The sequence below is a fragment of the Cannabis sativa genome, chromosome 9 (genome assembly GCF_029168945.1).
Source record: "Cannabis sativa cultivar Pink pepper isolate KNU-18-1 chromosome 9, ASM2916894v1, whole genome shotgun sequence".
NCBI lineage: Eukaryota > Viridiplantae > Streptophyta > Magnoliopsida > Rosales > Cannabaceae > Cannabis > Cannabis sativa.
Genome location: NC_083609.1, coordinates 51,650,804 through 51,673,304, shown reverse-complemented (window position 1 = coordinate 51,673,304; position 22,501 = coordinate 51,650,804). Strand labels below are relative to the sequence as shown.

The 22,501-nt window shown below is 33.0% G+C and overlaps 2 protein-coding genes and 1 long non-coding RNA gene across 3 annotated transcripts; all 3 read left to right on the top strand.

Annotated features, from left to right (window-relative positions):
• Positions 1-7,174: 7,174 nt before the first annotated feature.
• LOC133030783 (uncharacterized) lies at positions 7,175-8,303 on the top strand. Its single transcript, XR_009684335.1, has 2 exons — positions 7,175-7,688; positions 8,044-8,303. It is a non-coding gene; the product is annotated as an uncharacterized LOC133030783 (long non-coding RNA).
• A 2,908-nt stretch (positions 8,304-11,211) lies between these two features.
• On the top strand, positions 11,212-12,200 carry LOC133031465 (uncharacterized). The gene is made up of 2 exons (XM_061104967.1): positions 11,212-11,614; positions 11,776-12,200. Exons 1-2 carry the CDS (start codon positions 11,212-11,214, stop codon positions 12,198-12,200), a joined length of 828 nt encoding a protein of 275 aa, XP_060960950.1.
• A 2,691-nt stretch (positions 12,201-14,891) lies between these two features.
• LOC115723674 (uncharacterized) lies at positions 14,892-15,338 on the top strand. Its single transcript, XM_030653157.2, has one exon. It carries the CDS (start codon positions 14,892-14,894, stop codon positions 15,336-15,338), a length of 447 nt encoding a protein of 148 aa, XP_030509017.2.
• The last annotated feature ends 7,163 nt before the right edge of the window (positions 15,339-22,501 follow it).

Genomic DNA, 22,501 nt, shown 5'->3' with positions numbered 1-22,501 from the left:
GGATATTCCTTAAACAGTAGAGCTTATCGTGTTTATAACATGAGAACTCAAACTGTTTTGGAATCAACTAATGTGGTTGTTGATGATTTTAAAGATTTTTCAGAGTTTTCCACAGAAACCAAGATAGATAGTCTCATGGATGCTCCTCCAGAAGCAGCAAAAGCAGATCCTGATGCAGCAGAACCCATTTCTGATGCTGCAAATGACGAATCTGCTACTGCAACTGAAACTGGAGAACCAGAACCGTCTATCTTGACTCATCCAAACATCATCACTGATTCTATTCAAAAGAACCAAGCACCAGAGTCAAATTGAATCATCCAAAAGATCTCATTCTTGGAAATCCTGAAGAAAGCATGGTAACTCGCAGAAGGTATGTTAATTTAATCAGCTTTCTTTGTTTTGTTTCTCAATATGAACCGAAAAATGTCAAGGAAGCCATGACCTTTGAGGAATGGCTCAATGCAATGCAAGAGGAACTCAACCAATTTGTTCGCAACAAGGTATGGATTTTGGTCCGAAGACCAAAAGGTATAAATGTAATTGGAACAAAGTGGTTATTTAAAAATAAAAGTGATGAGTTCGGTATAATTGTGAGAAACAAGGCTCGTTTGGTGGCACAAGGGTACACACAGGTAGAATGTATTGATTTTGATGAAACTTTTGCTCCTGTTCCAAGATTAGAATCAATTCGTTTACTTTTGTGTATTGCTTGTATTTTGAATATTAAATTGTTTCAAATGGATGTGAAATCTGCCTTCCTAAATGGTATTTTGAATGAGGAAGTTTATGTTGAGCAACCAAAAGGATTCGAAGATCCTCAATTTCCAGACCATGTATACAAGCTTGAAAAAGCTTTGTATGGTCTGAAACAAGCTCCTCGAGCTTGGTATGAAAGGTTGACTCAATTTTTACTTTCTCATGACTATCACAGAGGTAGTGTGGATAAAACTCTTTTCATCAAGCATATAAAATCTGATTTTATCATTGCTCAAATTTATGTTGATGATATAGTTTTTGGTTCTACATCTAACCATGAAGTGCAGGTATTTGTTGATCAAATGAAAAGTGAATTTGAAATGAGCATGGTTGGTGAGCTTAATTTCTTTTTGGGTCTTCAAGTGAGACAAATGGAAGGAGGTACATTTGTATCTCAAAGTAAGTATGCTAAGAACCTTGTCAAGAAATTTGGCCTTGAATCGGCTAAGCAGGTAAGTACTCCAATGAGCACCACACTGAAATTAACAAAAGATGAGAATGGAGTAAAGGTAGACACTACACTCTATCGTAGCATGATTGGAAGTCTTTTGTATTTAACTGCTAGTCGTCCTGATATCTGTTACAGTGTGGGAGTGTGTGCTAGATATCAAAGTAATCCTATGGAATCTCATGTATCAGCTGTAAAAAGGATTATTAGATATGTTAATAGCACTCCTGATTATGGAATTTGGTACTCGAAAGATACTAATTCAAATCTTGCTTGTTTTAGTGATGCAGATTGGGCAGGAAATGCTGATGATCGAAAGAGCACAAGTGGAGGGTGTTTCTTTCTTGGGAATAATCTTCTATCTTGGCATAGCAAGAAACAGAATTCCATCTCCTTGTCCACTGCCGAAGCTGAGTACATAGCTGCTGGCAGTTGTTGTACTCAACTATTGTGGTTGAAACAAATGTTGATTGATTATGGGTTTGAATTGGGTGTTTTGACTATTTTTTGTGATAATACTAGTGCCATAAATATTTCCAAAAATCATGTTCAACATTCTAGGACAAAGCACATTGATATAAGACACCAGTTTATCAGGGAACTTGTTGAAAATAAATCATTGCAATTAGAATATATTGATACTGAAAAATAATTAGCTGATATTTTCACAAAGGCCCTAGATGCAAGTCGCTTTGACTCCCTCAGAAAGTCTTTGGGAGTGTGCATTGTTTAATTTTATCATGTTCATAATTTTTGTACAATAGTATTATGTGATTCTTCTCTAGCTTTTAGTCTTCTATCATTGTATTTTGACAAATCATGTTTATGCTTTTGGATTATAATCAGTTGGGATCTCATTCTGATCATACTTTGTGATGTTGTGTTAAAAGGTTCATGTTACTCTTTATTTGTGTCTAGGATTAAATAATGTACTTATACAGAGTTGAGCAATTTTTGTTTCAGTCTTGTCAGGCCCCTTGCTAGAAAAGAGCTACCCATACTGAGGTGTGAAAGCCATCTGTTGAGTAAGCTAGAACATTGTAATTAGCAACTATGATGAGGATGCACTACCATAGAAAAGGACTACCCTCAGTATGGTGTGAAAGCATCCAGTTGCGGGGTCAAATTGAAAAAGGCGAAAATGAAAAATCTTGCCAAGGACAATGATCCTATTTTCACTGCACACACTTATGTCTGACAAGTGTGTTCAAATTTGTAAGTCTCCTCTATTAAAATTAAATTGAAAATCCTGGTTCACAATTTTTAGTAACATGCATATCTTTTTCCTCAACATCAATTAAGTATGATTTGTTCCTGAGATACTGATTAGTTATTTTCTTTAAAAGCATAACATGTATTTTATTTTGTCAATTGTCAATGATATTTGATTTCTCTGCTTGATTCGAATCACATATATCTATTGTAGACACTGTATTTTATTTTCGGTTTTAATTTTAAAAAAAATAAAAATAAAAAAAGGAGGGAGGCGTGTGACTTGCTTCATGGTTTAAGGAAATCTTGTGCTTAAATGGTAAGTATCAACATTCATTCTTCTTTGATTTATTTTGATATTTTTCCAAGTAAAGATTAATCTTTATATGGTAATGTGCCTTTATTCTTGAAAGATTGATTTATTTTTGGAAATTTTGTTGGCAATTCTAGTTTCTTTTTATTTATTTTTTAAAAAAAAGGGGGGAAAGGAGTTGAGAAGTGGGCGGTTTCCTTTTATTTGTTCATGGGCTGGCGGTTACCATTTAAATTTTCAGAATTGGTTTCCTTTTCTTGTTTTGATTCCAAGGTTATATAAACCAATCTTTGACACTTAATTCACCACCTACCCGAACCCTCTTTCTTGTTTCTTGTTCTGTCACTGTTCATCCTCTCTTTCAGTTCCAAAATGGTGAGATTCAAGAATCTAGGGCACACTAAAAAGTTAGAAGAAACCGTTCCAACTCCCTCCAATGCACCCCCTGCTGCCTCAATTCATCCTCCTGCTGTTGCAAAGCCTGGAGATTCATCGCTTCCCCAGCGTGAATCTCAAACCGAGAAGCCAAAACGTCCACCCAAGCAAGTTGCTCGCAAATCGGTAAGGCCCTATCACACCTGGACTTCCTCGTCTGAATCTTCAAAGGAATCTCCTCCTCCCTTGGCAGTTCCACCTCCTGCTGCATCAATGCCTGGCTCCACTCCAACAGGCCCTTCCACTCGAACTCGAGCCCAGCAAGCCTCTGCTGAGAAGGAACTTCGAGCCTCTCAATCTCGTGAAAAGCCAGTCCCTCCAGCCAAGAAGAAACTCAAGACTAATCCACCATCGGCCTCATCAAGTTCCAGTTCGGAAGAAGAGGATCCCATGGAAGTTTCTTCAGACAAATCAGTGTCTCTTCACTCTGAGAAGGACAGTGAGGACACAGAACTCGAGCCCGAGCCTCCTCGACCAAAATCTGCTTCTGCAAAGAAAGGCCTCTCGCCGTCGCCAAAGGCAAGCAGCCCATGGAAGATCCTTCATCTGGTAATATCCCTTCCTCTCTTTCTGGTTGTCCTCGTTTTTATTATTGAGACAATGAGCGTGACTGGAATTTATATGCAAACCGTAAGTTTGAAAGTGAGAGGAATTATGATTTGCATGCCCATCGTGTTTATGGTATTGTAAAGTTCATTCAATTTCATCAATGGGAAAACACTCTTACTGGTTTCATTGGATACATTGCAAACATTGTTAAGGATTTTTATGCTAATCTCACTGATGATTTTCTTGATGAGAATTCTAGACTTTATAGAAGAGTTTATGTTAGGGGTCATTGGTTCTCCTTTTCTGAAAAGGATATTGCTCAAGCTTTGCAATTGCCCGAGAATGTATCCAATGCTGTGATGTCCATGGATCGTGAGTTGATGCACTCTGAACTCACAGGGGCTCGTTCAGCATTGAAACCAGGGGAGAGTCTTCGAATCACTCACCTCACTTTTGCTCATGCTTCTCTTATGCGGTTTGCCTTAAGCAATTGGGTTCCAAATTCTAGCAAAACCGTGGTATCTCAAGATGTGGCTTCTCTCCTTTATCGAATCACTTCTAGAACTTCCATTGATTTGGCCTCAAACATTCTGAACCAAATTGTCTCCTTCCGAAGAGGTAAAAAACCAACCTTTAAACTTGTGTTTCCTAATCTAATTTATAAGGTTTTATCTTCTCAGAAGAATGTGGCTCAATCACATGAAACACTTGAGCCTCCCATCAGTGGCCCTACATTCCAGCCCTCTGAATACTTTGATGGTGTGTTCCAAAAATGACCCAAGGCTGGTGCTGCTGCTGCAAGTTCAGGTTCTGCTGCAGCAGAACTCCTGGAAGTCAAGTCTGAACTTCAGAATGTGTATACTCGCCTTGGAGCAATGGAAGAAGTCCAGCATGAGATGTCCAGGCAACTGTCCTCTTTGATTAAACTTTACCGCGATTAAGTTGTTTCTCTTTTGTCTTTTTGGATTGAACTTATATCTATTTTTCTTTCTTTGTTTACGTTGGCACTCCGATAAACAAAAAGGGGGAGAGATATTTATTTTTAATTTGTTTGTTGCCCAACTCTGGACCCTTTTTCTAGAGGGAGTTGTGGTTGGTTAGTACTTGTGAACATATCTTTTAAAGTTAGCATGTTTTTGGTTTCTTTGTGGTATTCGATTGTGTTACTCAGGGGGAGTAGTATCTTTTGCTCTTGCTAACTTTGCCTTGTAGGTACTTTATGTTAAAAATTATTTTGTTCATCTAAAGTGCCAAAGGGGGAGATTGTAAAATCCTTTTTTGGCAAGTTAGGTGACAAAATAATTTTTCCATTTATGGTAAGATTGCTATGCATTCATTTTCGATTTCTTACCTTTTAAATTCGGATTGTAGTTGCCATTTTCCTTGTTTGGAAAGTTGCACTTTCAGCTGAACTTTCCTTTGTTGGAAACTTCTCAAAAGAGAAGGAATTCTCTTTTGGAAAGTTGTCTTTTTTAGGGAAACTTTGATTATTGCCTTTTCCTTATTAATTTCGATTGTATCTTGATACAATCAGAATATCTAATCTGTTTTTGGCAGGAATCAAGCATTGATAGAGGATCGGACCCGATTTTAGCAAGTTTCCCGTTTCTGGTCAGATCTGCTGCGTCAGCATCCGAATCTGATCGTGTTTGTTTTTGGAAAGTTTTTGTACAGCTGCTAATTCGAACTTGTGGTTGCCTCTTTGGTTTCTATGATCTATAAATAGAGCCTAGAGAGCAACCATTCGAATTACCTCTTCCATTATTCATTTTTTGCATTTATCTTTTGAGAGAAGAGAGTCTTTCTTTGTTTTGTGAGAGTCTAGTTGTTCATCTAGGTTCTAGTTGTTCTATTTCTGTTCTTACTCTATCCTAGAGGTTGCGAAGAACTACTTGACTGAACAAGAGATTGGTCTTCGGGAGAAGACTTGATAAAGCCTTACTTCGGGAGGAAGTAAGCACTTGGTCTTCGGGAGAAGACTTGTTGAAGCCTTACTTCGGGAGGAAGTAAGCACTCACACTTCAAAGACGAAGGGAGTTCGGGCTTGAAGGTGTTTCAAGAAGTCAGATTCATAAAGTGGATTACAAAGGATTGCGGCAATACTTTAGAGGGAGTCTAAACTTGTTTAAGTCAATTGTCTTTGTAATTTTTGATACTTTATTAATTGATTTCATTCTCTGGGCGTGGCCCCGTGGACTAGGAGTGTTCGGGAGAACACTGATACCACGTATAAATCTCTTGTGTCAAGTTATTTATTTTTCTTCAAATATTTTATATTCTGCCTGTTCAGTTTTGCTGTAGCAGAATTACTTTCTGTTGCTGCAAACGCTTACAGTTTTTATATTTTCTTATATACAACTGACATTTGCAAAAACACTTCTGCTTAACCTTACAATCTTTCTATTTTGCTATGTTAGACATTCCAAAATTATTTGGCATGCCTACAATGTCAAATTACTTGTACAAGCACTTGGCACAATATTGTTCCCAGTGCAGGTGACAATTTCGATCCTGATTTGATTTTCAGTAAGTTACAGTTAAGATGCGTACTCTATTAATTACCGTTTTGTTACTGTTTTATACTTGGGTTTCCTGAATATCATGTTATGCTTGCCGAAGAGTTGTCTGCATTATTGGTCTTTCAGAAGATACAGCTTGGTTATGTGTAAAAGAACTGAAGGCCTTCAAACCGGGCAGACGATAGAATAGAACAACAGGTATATATAAACTGTGGTGATAAGAGTCACAAGGCCCCTTTAACAATATTGTATTTGCGGTTATGTTCATTGTTTATGCTGATAATTCTCAAAGATAACATTCCTCTCTTAACTTTTTGGAATAAATATTAGTTCTGTTTGCAATTTTTATTTTTACTTTATTTTCTTATGCTCATTGTTCTACTTGCCATTTTCTGCATTTTCAGTTACACTTTGACAAGGCTTATGTGTCGTCATTTGCCTAATTCAAAATGTAGAGCCACAAATGGTGTACATTTCTATGCTTGATCCTAATTATTTAAGGTCATATAGCCTCATTTGTAAACGGGTTATCTTAGTTTCTAACAGCTAGATACCAGTATCTCTTCATTTTATTCAATAGAAAAGCTAGTGATAATTCTAAATCTTTTAATCTCGATTTATGTATTGTTTGGTAATGCATTGCAGCATGTGAATCTATTCTATATTTGACTTTAAATAATGGGCACTCCTGCGATGGTATTAACAGAACGACCATTTAGGTTCGACCACTTTAAAGTCTCAAAGCCGTTCCCTAAAAAAAAGACGCCTATCAGGTATTTGGGCTTCATGGGCTTTTGAATCTTAAATGGGACAAGATACAAAATCACCATAAATCTAACAATATATGTATATGTATATCTATTCTATACAAAGTGTGCCTATATAACTGAAATTCTTGATTTTTAAGAAATTTATATGGGTGACTTTTAATTTTTATTTAATAAAATAATAAAATATTATTTATATATAATAAAATAATAATAAAAGAAATCCTACTAATATTTGAACTGATATTAAATAAGTATACAATCACACCCCATTTAAAAAGAAAACCTCTCTTGAATCACCTCTGCCGTCAACTAAATCAGGGTTAAAAGCCACCATTGTTACAACCTCTTGCTACGCACAAAACTTTTCTAAAACAATCGGGAAAAGCAGAGTCTTTTTAGGCACACAAGTCGAAGTCCTTACAATCAAAATCCCTTGTAGCGATGTTGGATTACCTGAAGGGATCGAGAGTGTTCACATGGTCTCTTCACCCGAAAATAGACTCAAATTCTTCTCTTGGGCCCGAAACGTTGCTGCCGAATCTGGGATCCCAACTCTTATATTCCATTCCACACGCTATTCTTTTAAGAGACAAGGATAAGCAAGAGTTGATTTCTAGGGAGAAAAAGGATAGACGTAACTTTGAGGAAATATCTGCTTTGGCGAGCAAAGTGGGACTCTATAGGTAATAATATGTTTGTTATCTTTTGAATTTCATGTTTTTGTACAACAGTAGGGATTGAAAATCTGATTGATGGTTACACTTGGCAGCCATCTATATGCAAGAGTTCTTGTTGTTAGTAAGCTACCTCTACCAAACTATAAATTTAATCTGGATGATAAGCGTCCACAGAGAGAGGTATTTTTCATATTTTTTTTTTCTTTATTATGATGCTTGATTATCTTAATAATATGCAGTTCTATACATTATTGTAACTTTATTTTGGATTATAGATAAGCTGTAAGTGTAGTATATATGTTTAGTTTACTTTGCTCAAATTCGTATTCAAGGATTTTGAATTAAATCTTGCACTATGCAGTTAATCTCTCTAGATATCGGTTCATTGCTTGCTGGTGCCAAGTTTCGAGGGGATTTTGAGGAAAGGTTGAAATAGGGGTTCATTGCTTGATGGTGCCAAGTTTAGAGGGGATTGCAACATCTTTATTCTCTGTACTATATACTAGGAGAATGCTTTTCACATCCATATATAATCAAGCTAATAAATTCTTCTTTTCTTGGATCTGATTGTCTGAATGATACGAGCTGCTATTTTATTTTTTATCTATTTCTTATTTATTATATTTTTTGTTATTTAACTTTTGTTTTATTTTTTATCTTTTTTTATTTATTATTTAATTCGCCATAAAGAATTTAAAAATTAAATATCTATGTATTTCTTTTCCTATTATAATTTGGACATTCTTATTCTAATTTATATCATAGCTAGCTGAGAATAATAATATATGTCATCAACCCAAAATCTATTTATATTTCATCTCTTCTCTCTCTTTTTTCATTCCAATATATATAACAGAATCATATACCCTCTAATTTTTTTTGTTGGCCGTTACACTGCTTCTTTTCTTCTCTAGATTTTTCTCTCTGCTTATTCTCCCAAGTAATGTTAATATTCATCACTTTAATATCATATTTTTTTTATTTTTCTTTTGAATAAAGATAAATATGAAATTTTAATGTTAATATTCATCGCTTCTTCATTTGTTTCTTTTAAGAAGAATATATCTTCATCATGCATCTTTCATATTTCGTTTTCGTTTCTATTGTATCTATTAAATTTCAAAAACAGTAATAACATTGATTGATTGTAAATTAAAAGAAAATATAAAAAAAAAAGTAGTTGTAACAATTTATTGTGAATAATAAATATTGTCCAAATGTTATATTCAAAAATAAAACTCTATACTATATTTAATCATATAGAGTTTTTCTTTTCTGATCTAACCGTTTCATGTAAGTATGGATTTTCTGAATTATTATTATTTAAATTTAATGTCTGCAATTACTTTATTACACCATCTTTTCTTACTTGTGTAGATTGGATTCTTACAACATTTTCTGCATTAGCATAATGACACATGGTAAGATGTCATACACAAAATACCTAAAACTTAAAAATGTGTTTTGTTTAAGAGAAACTAATACATATGAAATTAATGTTCATAATTTAATTTTACAAGATCGTGACAGAGAACCTTCAAAGCGGATTCCATATAAAGATTTACCAATCGAAAAAAAGAAAGCAATATGTAAAAAACAAAGAGAGAGAGATATGCTAAACAAAAAGCATTTAAGATCAATAACATTAGTGTAAGTAGTAATCCCAGTCATATTGATCTTCACACATATATTGCCGAGAATACGGCAACGTCAAGTCAACAACAAACAAAAAGACTGCGAAATGACTCCGCTCACACTACCATAAATGAAGATGAATCTTCTTGTGGAGATAATGTTTCTACCAATGTCGATTGTGAAACTAATTTATTTGTAAATTCGTCATCTTCGAGCAATGTCAATTTCAATCAGGTTTGCATTTGTCCCATATTTTTTTTTTTCAAAACTCAGCTACTTCATTCACGTGATGAAACTCCATATGATTATTTTGGATGTTGTTTTTGATTAATATTAATATATATAATCAGAACCCAAATGAATTTGCTGGGGGACCAACCTACAATAAAAGAGCAACAAGACCTCGTAGCGGTAAGGGACACTTTAAATTTGATATAAGGGACACTTTAAATTTATAATTAAAATCGATATGTTATGTGAGTTGGAATTTGATACCTAATTATTATTTTACAATAAAAAAGGTCTACATCTTCATTCCTCACCTCGATTTCGTCAATTGCTAAAAGAGGTGCCATCTGAAGCATTTTCTCTACCATCCGTCCCTCGATGCAAACATTGCAAAGCAAAAGCGTTTCATTCTGAAACAACAGGCTTTTGTTGTGCCGATGGAAAAATTTATCTCGCAACAAACGATGTGTCGAATGAACTTTATGAATTGTTTACTTCCAGTAGCGAAGAATCTACACATTTTCGAACATACATTCGAACTTACAACGATAAATTTGCTTTTACATCAATGGGAGTTACTTACGACAAATCAATGTGTCGAAGGAATAAAGGAATATATACTTTCCGAAGCCAAGGGCAAATCTATCACACAATCAATAATTTACTACCATCTGATGGACGTCCCTCTAATCTGCAACTATATTTTTACGACACCGAGAATGAATTGGAGCACCGACTTAATGATTCAAAATGCAGACTGGATCCATCTGTTACAACTCAACTTATGAATATCCTTCGAATCAATCCGTATTCTATATTCTTTCGTTCACTTGGAGATTTTCCAGATTTGGAAACACAAATAATTCAAGTAAGAGAAGACGCTGGGCTAGATCAGTGTGTATTCAATGCTCCTACATCCTCACAAGTTGTAGCAATTTGGGTGGAAGATGATGAAGGGTATCAACAAGGAGGGCGTGACATTTTTGTGTATAATCATTATGGTGGAAAACATAAAGTTCAATATTACTACGGCTGTTACGATCCATTACAATATCCAATTTTATTTCCTCACGGAGATTGTGGTTGGCATCAACACATAAAACGAATTGGAGGACACACAACTAGATCCAATGTTCGTAGCCCAACAATAGATCCTCAACAGTCAACCACTGTAGAAGAATTACTTGCCGCTGAAGAACGAGGTTAGATTGTAAAATTTTAAATCTCATCAATGTTTTATTCACTATGCACACCATATTTAGTAACACTTCCTTCTCACTCAACTCCTGTAGTATCAAACCGACAAAAAAAGGAAGCAGTAGTTTCGTGTCGCGAATATTATTGCTTCAAGTTGCAAATAAGAGATGATGCACGATCAATTTTGCTACTCTCAGGACGACTGCTACAACAATATGCCGTAGATATGTATGTCAAGATTGAGACATCAAGATTAGACTATTACAGAAATGAGCAACAACATATTCGGTCTGAGTTGTATAAAGGTATAGTTGACACAGTAACGCTTGGAGAAAGAGATGCTTCTAATGTTGGCAAAAGGATAATATTGCCCTCTTCGTTTATTGGAGGTCCACGAGACATGAGAAAGAGATACATGGAAGCTATGGCTTTGTTTCAGTGATATGGAAAACCGGACATTTTTTTAACGATGACTTGCAACCCAAACTGGAAAGAAATTACGAATGAGCTAAGCCAACATGAAGAAGCTCAAAATAGACCCGATTTAGTTGCTCGAGTATTCCATGCCAAACTGGAAGAATTAAAAGACAAATTATTTAAACGTGAAATATTCGGCAAGGTTGCCACATACGTCTATGTTATTGAGCACCAAAAAAGAGGCCTACCACACGCCCATTTTTTAATTATCCTACAAAGCGATTGGAGATTACATGCACCCGAATCTTTTGATGAGATAGTATCAGCGGAGATTCCTGATAAAACTACAAACATGCACTTGCATAACGCTGTTGTGAAACACATGATGCATGGACCATGTGGAGATTTGAATCGATCAAGTGTTTTCATGAAGGGCAATCCTCCACACCTTTTACGTCTGTTGGAAATGATTTCTTCCCAATATATAGACGCCGAAACAATGGAACGCACGTGAAGGTGAGAGGCACACACTTAGACAATCGTTGGGTCGTCCCATACAACCCGTATTTGCTTGCAACCTTTGGCTGTCACATTAATGTTGAAATTTGCTCTACAGTAAAGGCTGTCAAGTATCTCTACAAGTACATTTATAAAGGTCATGATCGTGTTGCTTTCAACTTAGTATCTGAACCAAGAAATGACGAAGTTGATGAAATTCGCCAGTTCCAAATGGCCCGATGGATTGCAGCACCTGAAGCTATGTGGAGAATATATGGATTTATTGTTAATGAGATGTACCCATCAGTTTATAGTTTGCATCTGCACCTCGAGCATCACCACCCAGTAACTTTCAGAGTAGATCAAGACCTATCCAACATTGCCACTTCAAAACATTTTAAAAAATCAATGCTAACAAAATTTTTTGTACTGAATCGAACTGATCAAAATGCAAACGCATTACTATACAAACAAATCCCAGAAAGCTATGTTTGGAACCAACAACACAAGATATGGTCTACTCGAAAAAAAAAACAGTCATAGGACGTATTGTAACAGCAAATCCATTTGAGGGTGAGAGATATTATCTACGCATATTGTTGAACCATGTAAGAGGGTCATTGTCATTCGAAGATCTAAGGACAATGAACGGAGTTCTGGCCCCAACGTACCGTGAGGCAGCGACGATGCTTGGGCTGCTACAAAGAGACAACTGCTTGGAAGATTGTTTACATGAAGCATCTGTTGGAAGTTATTTTACCAGGAACTTAGATCTACTCACAAGTATGTTGATTTAACAACCTAAATATGAACTTCTAAAACGATAGAAAATTAAACACATAAGAGTATCAGAAATCTTACATTGTACAGTTGTGTTCAACTCTGAAGCCTTTGCCTTCTATTTATAGAAGACCACCTAGGGCTATGATTGAATTAATTGACATTTAATATTGAAAAAATCAAAGGGAAAAGGGAAGCTAAGTGTCCGGCCTAGGCATTGTGGAAACAAGGCTTGCCACTTTTCCAACTTTCCTTTTCCTACAATGATAGTTTCCTGTTTTGTCAAAAACTGCCAATTTCATTGTTCAACCACATAAATGTCAAATCTAATTATTTAATAATTAAAATTAATTATCAAATAATATATTGTCATTTATTTTATTAATAATGAAACTAATTAAAGTTTCCTAATTAATAAATATGCCCTTCAAAATCTCTATTTACTGTTTTGCCCTTAATAAGTGATAAATTCTCAAATAGACAAGTCTATCTTGAGAATTTTTAATTGATTAATTAAAATCAATTAAATGAGTCTTACAAGTAATATTATCTCAACTAGTGAGGGAACCATGGGTCTATATATCCGAGCTTCCAATAAGCAGATCTAGAATTTACCACTTAAATTCACTGACTTATTAATTCTTCGTTGAATCCACACATAGAACTCAGAATTGCACTCTCAGTATATAGAATGCTCTATATGTTCCACCATATAGACACATCATTAGTTATCCATTGTTATAATCCTAATGTGATCAATGATCCTCTATATGGATGATTTACACTGTAAAGGGACTAAATTACCGTAACACCCTACAATGTATTTTATCCTTAAAACACTTAACCCTGTATAAATGATATTTCAATTAAGTGAAATGAGTACTCAATCATTTATCTCGTTTGGTTAAGCTCGAATGAAATCACCCTTTGCTTACTATTCGCCAGATAGAAGCTATAGATTCCATATTTATGTTAGCGCTCCCACTCAATCGCACTACCGTGTTCCCAAAATGTATGTATTGCCCAGACTAAAGATTAGGCTTAACTAACAAATCAAAGAACACGAATAATACTCTTGAAATTGAGCCTAACCATATCAGGATTTCGATCATGTGATCTAGGATCAACTTATGATATTGAATTGAATAGATATTTACGGTAAGTTTCAAAAATCTAATTCAAAATTCAATATCGGTCCATTCCAATGCATACTCCATGCATCCAACCTGAGCTTTACTTTAACCTATGTTCTGGAAAAAACATAACATTTCTCCAAATGTAAGTAAACTCTGTTGTAGATTGTCATATCAGTAAAACCCAGTATTCTGATAAATCTAGGAATACTTTATTCACATAGTCATGTTTACTTTCCACTGTGTTGACAACACAATAAACATGATCAAGTATGTGAAAAGGGGTTTGGATGAATTTATAAATCAAATAGACAAGCAATTGATTAAGTGAACCAAAACATACACAAATGAATGAAAAAATACTTCTGTTACTTTATTGATATTGAATAATCTGGATTACATTGAAACAGAGTTTTATTTAGGGCATAAAACCCAACAGCATCTCTATACCAAGCGCCTTCGAGTCTGAGACGACTATTCGCAACGATATTAGTTTATTGCAATCCAACGAACCCTAGAGACCTATGGGAACGTTACGCGGAAGAAATGTCTGCCGATTTGAAATCTGAAGAAGATTCTCTATCTATTGTGAGAAATAAAGTTCTAAAGTCAATCTCTTCTACAGTAAAATCCATGGGAAAAGACATCAATTCCTACCAGCTTTTTGACGAGGACATCTCGTTCGATGACGATGAAGAATTTCGATCTAGAGAAATCAACGATGAATTGGGAGTTGAAATACCCGAAGAAGATATAACCACTTCCCACTCCCTAAACGCAGAGCAACGACAAGTGTATAATGCAGTGATGGAACATATTTCATAAACAAAGCACAAGCGTTCTTCGTAGACGGGCTAGGAGGGACAGGAAAAACATTCTTATACAGAGCTCTGTTAGCAACAGTAAGATCGAGAAACCTTGTGGCACTTGCAAGTGCTTCATCGGGTGTTGCCGCTTCCATTCTCACAGGGGGTCGTACAGCACATTCACGTTTTAAGCTTCCACTTGATGCCAACGAAACAACCTCATGTTCCGTTAGCAAACAAAGTTCTCTTGCAAACCTTCTACGAGCATCGAAATTAATAATATGGGATGAGGCTCCAATGACAAGAAAACAACACATAGAAGCATTGGATAAAATGCTACGAGACATATAAATGATTCGGACACACCTTTTGGTGGAAAGGTAATTATTTTTGGAGGAGATTTTAGACAGGTATTACCTGTTGTCCGAAAAGGAACAAGACAGGAGTAGGTAAATTCTAGCTTGGTTCACTCATACTTGTGGCCCACCTTCACCAAGTTCCACATAATTGAAAATATGAGAGCAAGACTGGACCCAATATTCTCTGATTACGTATTGTCAGTGGGCAATGGAATGCCACCGATCACCGTCAATGACACCTTACAAATCCCAAGTAATATGCTCATTCCTTATCACGACGACAACACATCTTTAAACCTCCTAATAGAAAATGTCTTCCACAACATCCATCACTACCTAGAAAATGTGTCTACCATGATGAATCGAGCTATATTAACACCAAAGAACTCTTTTGTCGATGAAATTAATTTGATGTTAATTGCACGTTTCCCGGGAGAAGCACATCACTACTACAGTCGAGATGAGGCTATAGATAGCACCGAGCAATCAGTTATGGAAGATTTCTTAAACACTCTTACACCAAACGACCTTCCTCCACATGAATTGCAGCTAAAGAGGAATTGTCCAATAATGTTGCTTAGAAACATTAATCCTTCAGATTGACTCTGCAATGGAACCCGTTTGATTTGTCGAGCATTTGAACCACATGTGATAGATGCTGAAATTGCTGTAGGACACCATAGAGGAAAAAGAGTCTTTATACCAAGAATACCATTCTTACCCAATATGGATGAAAATAGCGGCTTTCCATTTAAACGAACACAATTCCCCATAAGATTAAGTTTTGCTATGACAATAAACAAATCGCAAGGCCAAACGTTAGATTATGTTGGAGTTTATTTGCCACAACCTGTTTTTTCACACGGTCAGTTATATGTGGCATTGTCGAGGGCAAAAACATCGTCTACATTGCGTGTATTAATACGACCTGTGACCACAGGCCAACACGATAAGGACTACACCAAAAACATAATCTACACAAAGTTATTAGAATTATCAAGTTCAAACTAATTTGAAGCAATAACCCCATACTTATTTTCATCTATGCCTTTACTTGGGCTTTTTGAACCAAGATGAAATGAACATTGTTAAGTGTATCACCTTTTTTGAAGTGATATATAATACAAAAATCTTCACAATAGTTTTCTAATATAATACAAAAATCTTCACAACAGTTTTTTATTAGAATATCAACAGAGCTGAGCTCTTTAGCTGAGTAGCAAAAATTAACTTAAATAAGTATATAAAAAAAGATATTATTATAAATGGATAAAGTTAGAGTTAATCGCACTCGGCTAACTGTAACTCACACACATTTTTATTTTTCATTTATTTATTTTGATAAAAAAAATAATTAATATTTTTATCTTTTAGTTTTTACATTTATTTATTAATTATTAATACTCGTTTTATATTAAAAATAGAATATAATATATAATATGATAAATAGTAAATGAATAGAATATGATAAATCCTATTCCGAAGAGTATTATAGTATAAAGAAGACAATTTGATAGTATATAAAGTTTTGAGTGAAAAATTCTAATTTTTTAGATAAAAAAGATAAAAAAGAATATCTTTTTTATAAATAAAATAGTTAATTAGCTGTATTTTCTGGGCAGTCAAACAGTCAACATAAAAAACTGTTGTGAAGATTTTTGTATTATATAAAAGCCCAAGTAAAAGCATAGAGTTATTAGAATGAATATAACTGTTGATATTCATTAGTCAACAGTTATTATACACTTATATTCTATTTATTAGTCTTCAGTGGACGACCTCACTTGAACATGATCTGTTCTATAGGCTCGTACCTCTGTATCCTTGACTTACTAAACCTGGTGGATGAATCATAACCGTCCGATCAGAGCGTGATTAACGGCTAGATATACACTCAATTGATAATGTCTGTCAATTAATTTTAAACTTTATAAAAAAATCTAATTTAAAAGTTTGAAATATTCAACTGATATTTTTTCAAAATTTTAAAATATATCATATATCATGATATTTACTTTAAGCTGTACACTTAAATAACTATATATATATATATGGGTATGCTTTTAATGGGTATTACTCATGTATGGGTATTTTATTTTTGACCATTGGATCAAATATCTAATGGTTGATATTTATAATCATTAATTAAATATTAAAAAATTAATATTTCCTATTTTGTTATTCTCTATATTCCTAAAATAGATAAAACTATTAATAGAAATAAAAAATTTATAAATGGAATTGTTATTTAAAAAATAAAACACAACTAAAAAAATTAACAAACTATTTTTTTTAATAAAAATCATTTTAAAGATTAAAAAGAAAAAAAGTGTATATTTATCTTTTTATAAAATTTCTTCATACTAGAATTTTAAATTGCATTAATGAAAATAAAAAAAAAAAAATTTAAGCTTAAAATAAATATAACAACAAAAATAACAAAAATATATACTTTCAATTCCAACAAATAAATTAAAAAAGTAAAAAAAATTACAACAATAAAATAAATATATAAATTTTACAAAATATATTTATTTAGTATATACACTCACTAAAATTATATATATTAAATTTACATATATATAAACATAAAAAATATATATTATATATATAATATATAAAAAAAAATACATTACATTTTAAAAATATATCTCATTAATATATATATATACAGTAAAAATATATACTAATATAAAACATAAAAAATATATATATACAGTGAATATATATATATAGACAAAAAAATTTATATACAGTTAATATATAAGTAAATAAAATAATAAATACCCAAATAAATTATATAAATACACAGAAAATATATATATATCAATTAATATATATATATCAATTAATATATAATACAATACATATACACAGAAAACATAAAAAATATATATATACAGAAATATATATATACAGAAATAAAATATATAATACAATATATATATACAAAAAAATAAAAAATTAATACCCAAATGATATATACATATACACATATTATTAATTATACACTCAAATACACAATATACATATACAGATCTATCACAAAAACAAAAAAAAATCTGATGTAAACATAAATATATACCCAGATTTTAAATCAAAGATATGCATACAAATACAAATCTAAAACTTAAAACTATATACAAATGTAAAATTTAAAAAGAAAAAACTTACTAAAAAGCCGGTTGTGCGTGGGTATGGTGCTGTTGGTGCGTCGGAGTGCGTCGGGATGGTGGTGCGCCGAGGTGGTGGTGCGCCGATCGGAGTGGGGCTGATGGGGTGGGGCTGATGGTGCTCGGTTTTGGGGGGGGAAGAGGGGTTGAGGGGTTTTTAAATTTTGAAATGGAAACAAAAGTTGGGGAAGTGGGGCTGATGGGGGTATTTATAATACCTGTAGCGGCAGACTATTAGCGGCGGACCCCCGCCGCTAATAGTCTAAAATTAAAAAAAAAAATACAAAAATACTATTAGCGGCGGACCCCCGCCGCTAATAGTCCGCCGCTAATAGTTTGAAATGAATGAGCGGGAATTATCCCGCCCATTTATTAGCGGCGGAGTATTAGCGGCGGGCTCAATTGCCGCGGACTACCCGCCGCTAATACTCTTCAAAAAAAAAAAAATCCCCCATTATTAGCGGCGGACCCCACTCTCCGCCGCTAATACCTCTGTTATTAGCGGCGGAGAGTGCCCGCCGCTAATAACAGGGATTGTTGTAGTGCTTTAAACTGTAATACACAAAAAATGTATAAGATTTTTTTAATTTTAACAAAAAAAAATGAAGGAAGAAAAAAGTGTCATAAACATTATTGAATAATGGCAATTGCCAACACAAGAATTTTAGCACAAAAAATTATATTTGACCCCTAGACAAGATTATCATCTTCCAATCCTAAAAATATAAATAATGAACAACACCTCATTAGTTATTAATTCTATGAGAATGATTCATGGTAATATCAAAAAAATCATTGGATAGTAATAATATTTTTCTAACAACGATCACCTAAGTAAGAACTAAGAAGTATTATAGCGTTTTATTTTTAAGAATATGAATAATATTAAGACAATTAGATTCCACAATCACGCTCCTATTCTTCTAATAAAAAAAACACATTAATATACATGTAAATGATTTTTAGTTTTACAATAATAAATTATTAATAAACTCATAATTTCATAAAATAATAAGTAGTAATTTTAATTAATTTTTAAAAATAATTTATAATTTTTTTTTTCAAATTATTAGTTGTAATTATTATTTCCAATTTTATAAAAAATAAATATAATTTATTTTTTTAAAAAAAAATAATTTTTAGAAACTTTCCATAAAAAGGTTATTGGATTATTACCTTATTAATTTTTTTTAGTTCCCATCAATGGGTATTACCAAGATGGAAGGAAAAACATCCGGTATTAATATTTGCTAGATGCATAGAGAAAAACATCATACCCGAATCGCTGTGGGAGGTATTGACTCGAGTGTGTTTTGATCATATTTTGTAGGCTCGGTTATCAGTGTCGTCTAGGGGACCTCAGCTTCACATGCCACCACCTTATTCAAATGTAATTCAGGTTAGATAACTAATCAAACTGCTAATCAATTTTATTTTTCTTCTTTATCTGTGCTTCATAATATTTTCTTCCCTTGGGCCCCAAACGTTGCTGCCAAATCTGGGATCCCAACTCTTATATTCCATTCCAACTCTTATATATCCGCCGCATTTATGTTTTGTTTTGCAGATCAAATTGGACTTTCACCCGAGGAAGTTATTTCAAAGATCGGTCATCCAGCTTAATCGCCAGTGAGTCTCTCATACTCTAATTTATCTGAAAATTTTACTTTTTAGGTGAATTGTTATTTTACTGATTTACCTGAGAGATAAATTACAAAAAAAAAAAGTTTGAAGTTGGGGTACGATATTCTGGTAGTTTAGATATATGGGATTACATCAAGCAGTAATTTATTTATTTATATATTTTTGACAGGTTCCACGGAAGTAATAGGAAATTCTAAGAAACAAGGTAAATATTTTGAAACCTTTGTCTATTTTAATGATCTTTTTTGATTTACTTCATTTCATATTGGGTCTTGAGATGGACTGGGCTAAATAGATAATAGTATGCATCACCATTATCCATGTACATGATATTTTATGACTATATTTCTATATGAGCACTAGCCAAGATTTATTTACCAGATGCTTATTATGGATTCCTATAAACAGAAAAATTATAAAGCGCACCTACACTCAAGAGTGAGTTTTATAAATTTTCTTTGATGTTGTTTTGCATATTTTCATAGAGGATATACGTATGTATTGATTCACTACATATTTTGTTTTATAATTAATTAATTGTTAATCAATTTTTTTTATGTATCTCTATAATTTTTGTTTCTTTTATCAATGTGAAACTTTAGCCTTAATTAGTTTCCTTTTATCAATTTTTTTTATTTATTTTTTGAACAATTTTGTCGATATAGTTTTTGGACTTCAGCATTTTTTGGATTAAAAGAATATTATATAAACCTGTTTTGGTCCATTGTATTTAACATATATTGATTTGATTCGTTTCTCGGTAATAAGCTTCAGTGTGATTGAATAGTATTTGACATTGTTTAGATTATTTGTCGTGGCTTCACTGCATCGATATGGGTATGTATGATTGTTTAATTCGTCGTTAATTGATAATCACATCACAATCTCAAATATGGCTAACTCAATTGAGAAAAAATGACTTAAACTTTTGATACTTATTTTATTATTGCTTTTATGGATTGGTAACCTTACGTTAATTCTCAGCTTCATTAACGTATGTTTTCTTTATTTATGTTTAATTATTCAATAGAAAAAACTAAGATAATTTTAGAACTTCTACTGATTTAAGTACACAGTAATTTTGTTTATGGTCATATTTTTTGTTTATTTATTGTTCATGTATATGTTATATGATATAGTATAGATGCAAGTTCAATTCATCAACCTTGTGTACTGTTAAAACTTCCCACTTTATGTTTTTTTTTTTTTCTGATTGTGACTGTATATATATATATGTTTATTTATGTTTTGAAGCCGTTGGAGAAATTCTCAGTTCTCACCGATTACTAATAAAGTTGTTATAGTTATAGTAAAGGCTAGCTCATGGAGTTTCCATGCTTTGTGGCTACCATCTTCAGTCTCATGCACTACTCTTCACTAATATTATAATTAATAAGATATTGATTATATTTTATGACTCTTTTTATTCATTACGTAGTCATTACTATATTTTTTATTTTGTCTATCTACTGATTTATTTGAAAACAGTTGAATAAATGGCTACAATATCTACAACAATTAAGGATATCACCCCAACTACAGAAAGTTGGAAGATTGAAATGAGAGTGTTAGAAAAATCTGGAAAGCGGACAAGCAGGAGTTCACCACTCAAATATCAAAAGCTTATGTTAGCAGATAAAAAGGTATACAATTAGTTTATTTACCGTTGAAATTGTAAATACTCTACTAATAAATGCTATATTTTCCGAATTCTGACTATAAACGCGCTGCAACAGATTATTATTTCATAAATATATTTTTTTCCTTGAAATGAACACAGGGTAATGATGTTGAAGCAGTAATATTTGGCACTGAAATTGATGCTAGAGAAAACACTTTGGAAGTGTTCCACACTTACTACATCAGCAACGCTTATGTAAAAAAAACAGCCCCACCTTTCGATAAAAAGCGAGACTACAAATATTCTTGGACATTGAACTCAAGAACAGAAATCGAAGAAATCCAAACAGAAGACAACCAGATATCAACACCAAACTATGATTTCATTCCGTTTAGCGACCTGCATACACCTAAAGAATTCAGTAAACCAATAGGTATTTACAATTTGATTTTCATAAATATATATTCCTCATTGACTAACTATTTAATATTTCAATTTATTAAATATTTTGGCTATTGCTCTCAAAATGAACCCACCAAAAGAAGTTAACGCTCCCTATGGACTACATACAATTCAAGAGATATATTTAATTGATGAAAGATAAACTATACATTTAATCTACCACTATAAATACACCATTGTGTTCATTTTTATTGCAATATATTAAATACTATTTAACAAAATTTTTGCTAATCCATTTTTTTATTTCTTTACAAAGTTGTAGCTTCAAACCAGTATGTTTGACGATGTGGGGGCATAAAGTTAACGATGAATGCTTACAAATAGCAGAAGTAATCGAAAACAGACCCATAATATTGGGATCAAAACTAATTGTTCAAACCAAGAGAGGTTATTGCATTAATTAAACTACTGATATTTAAAAGCGAAAATTCAAAAATTCAATTAACACATACATTTTGATTTAGGGTTGTCTCTATCGTCACGTGACACGAGTACCTTCAAAATCAATCCTCAACTCCCCGAAGCAGAAGCACTAAAGGAATGGTAATACTCATAAAATCAAATACACATACTATTATAGCTACACATTTTACAAAAAAATTTAAATTTTTGTATACTATATTTATAATAATACTTACTCTATTTTAAGGGCGGAGAGTAACGAAACAGAAATTAAAAACGCAATAGCAAACTGCTTGACATATGAATCTTCTCCAAAATCTTTTGTTGGATTACACGAAATAGTGACTAACATCCAAATTTCAGAGTTGACGAAAAATCTGCAACTGAATGAGGTAAAAACTACTATAATATTTACTTTATGAAACTTTCGTTTCAATATCTTACTATTATTAACACCATTTGAT

Bases quoted from the DNA above. Each gene is read 5' to 3' on its own strand.
- LOC115723674 (XM_030653157.2), top strand. From the start codon at position 14,892: ATGAGAGCAAGACTGGACCCAATATTCTCTGATTACGTATTGTCAGTG.
- LOC133031465 (XM_061104967.1), top strand. From the start codon at position 11,212: ATGACTTGCAACCCAAACTGGAAAGAAATTACGAATGAGCTAAGCCAA. The intron at 11,615-11,775 runs GTCTGTTGGAAA...TTTGCTCTACAG, and splicing joins CAATCCTCCACACCTTTTAC to TAAAGGCTGTCAAGTATCTC.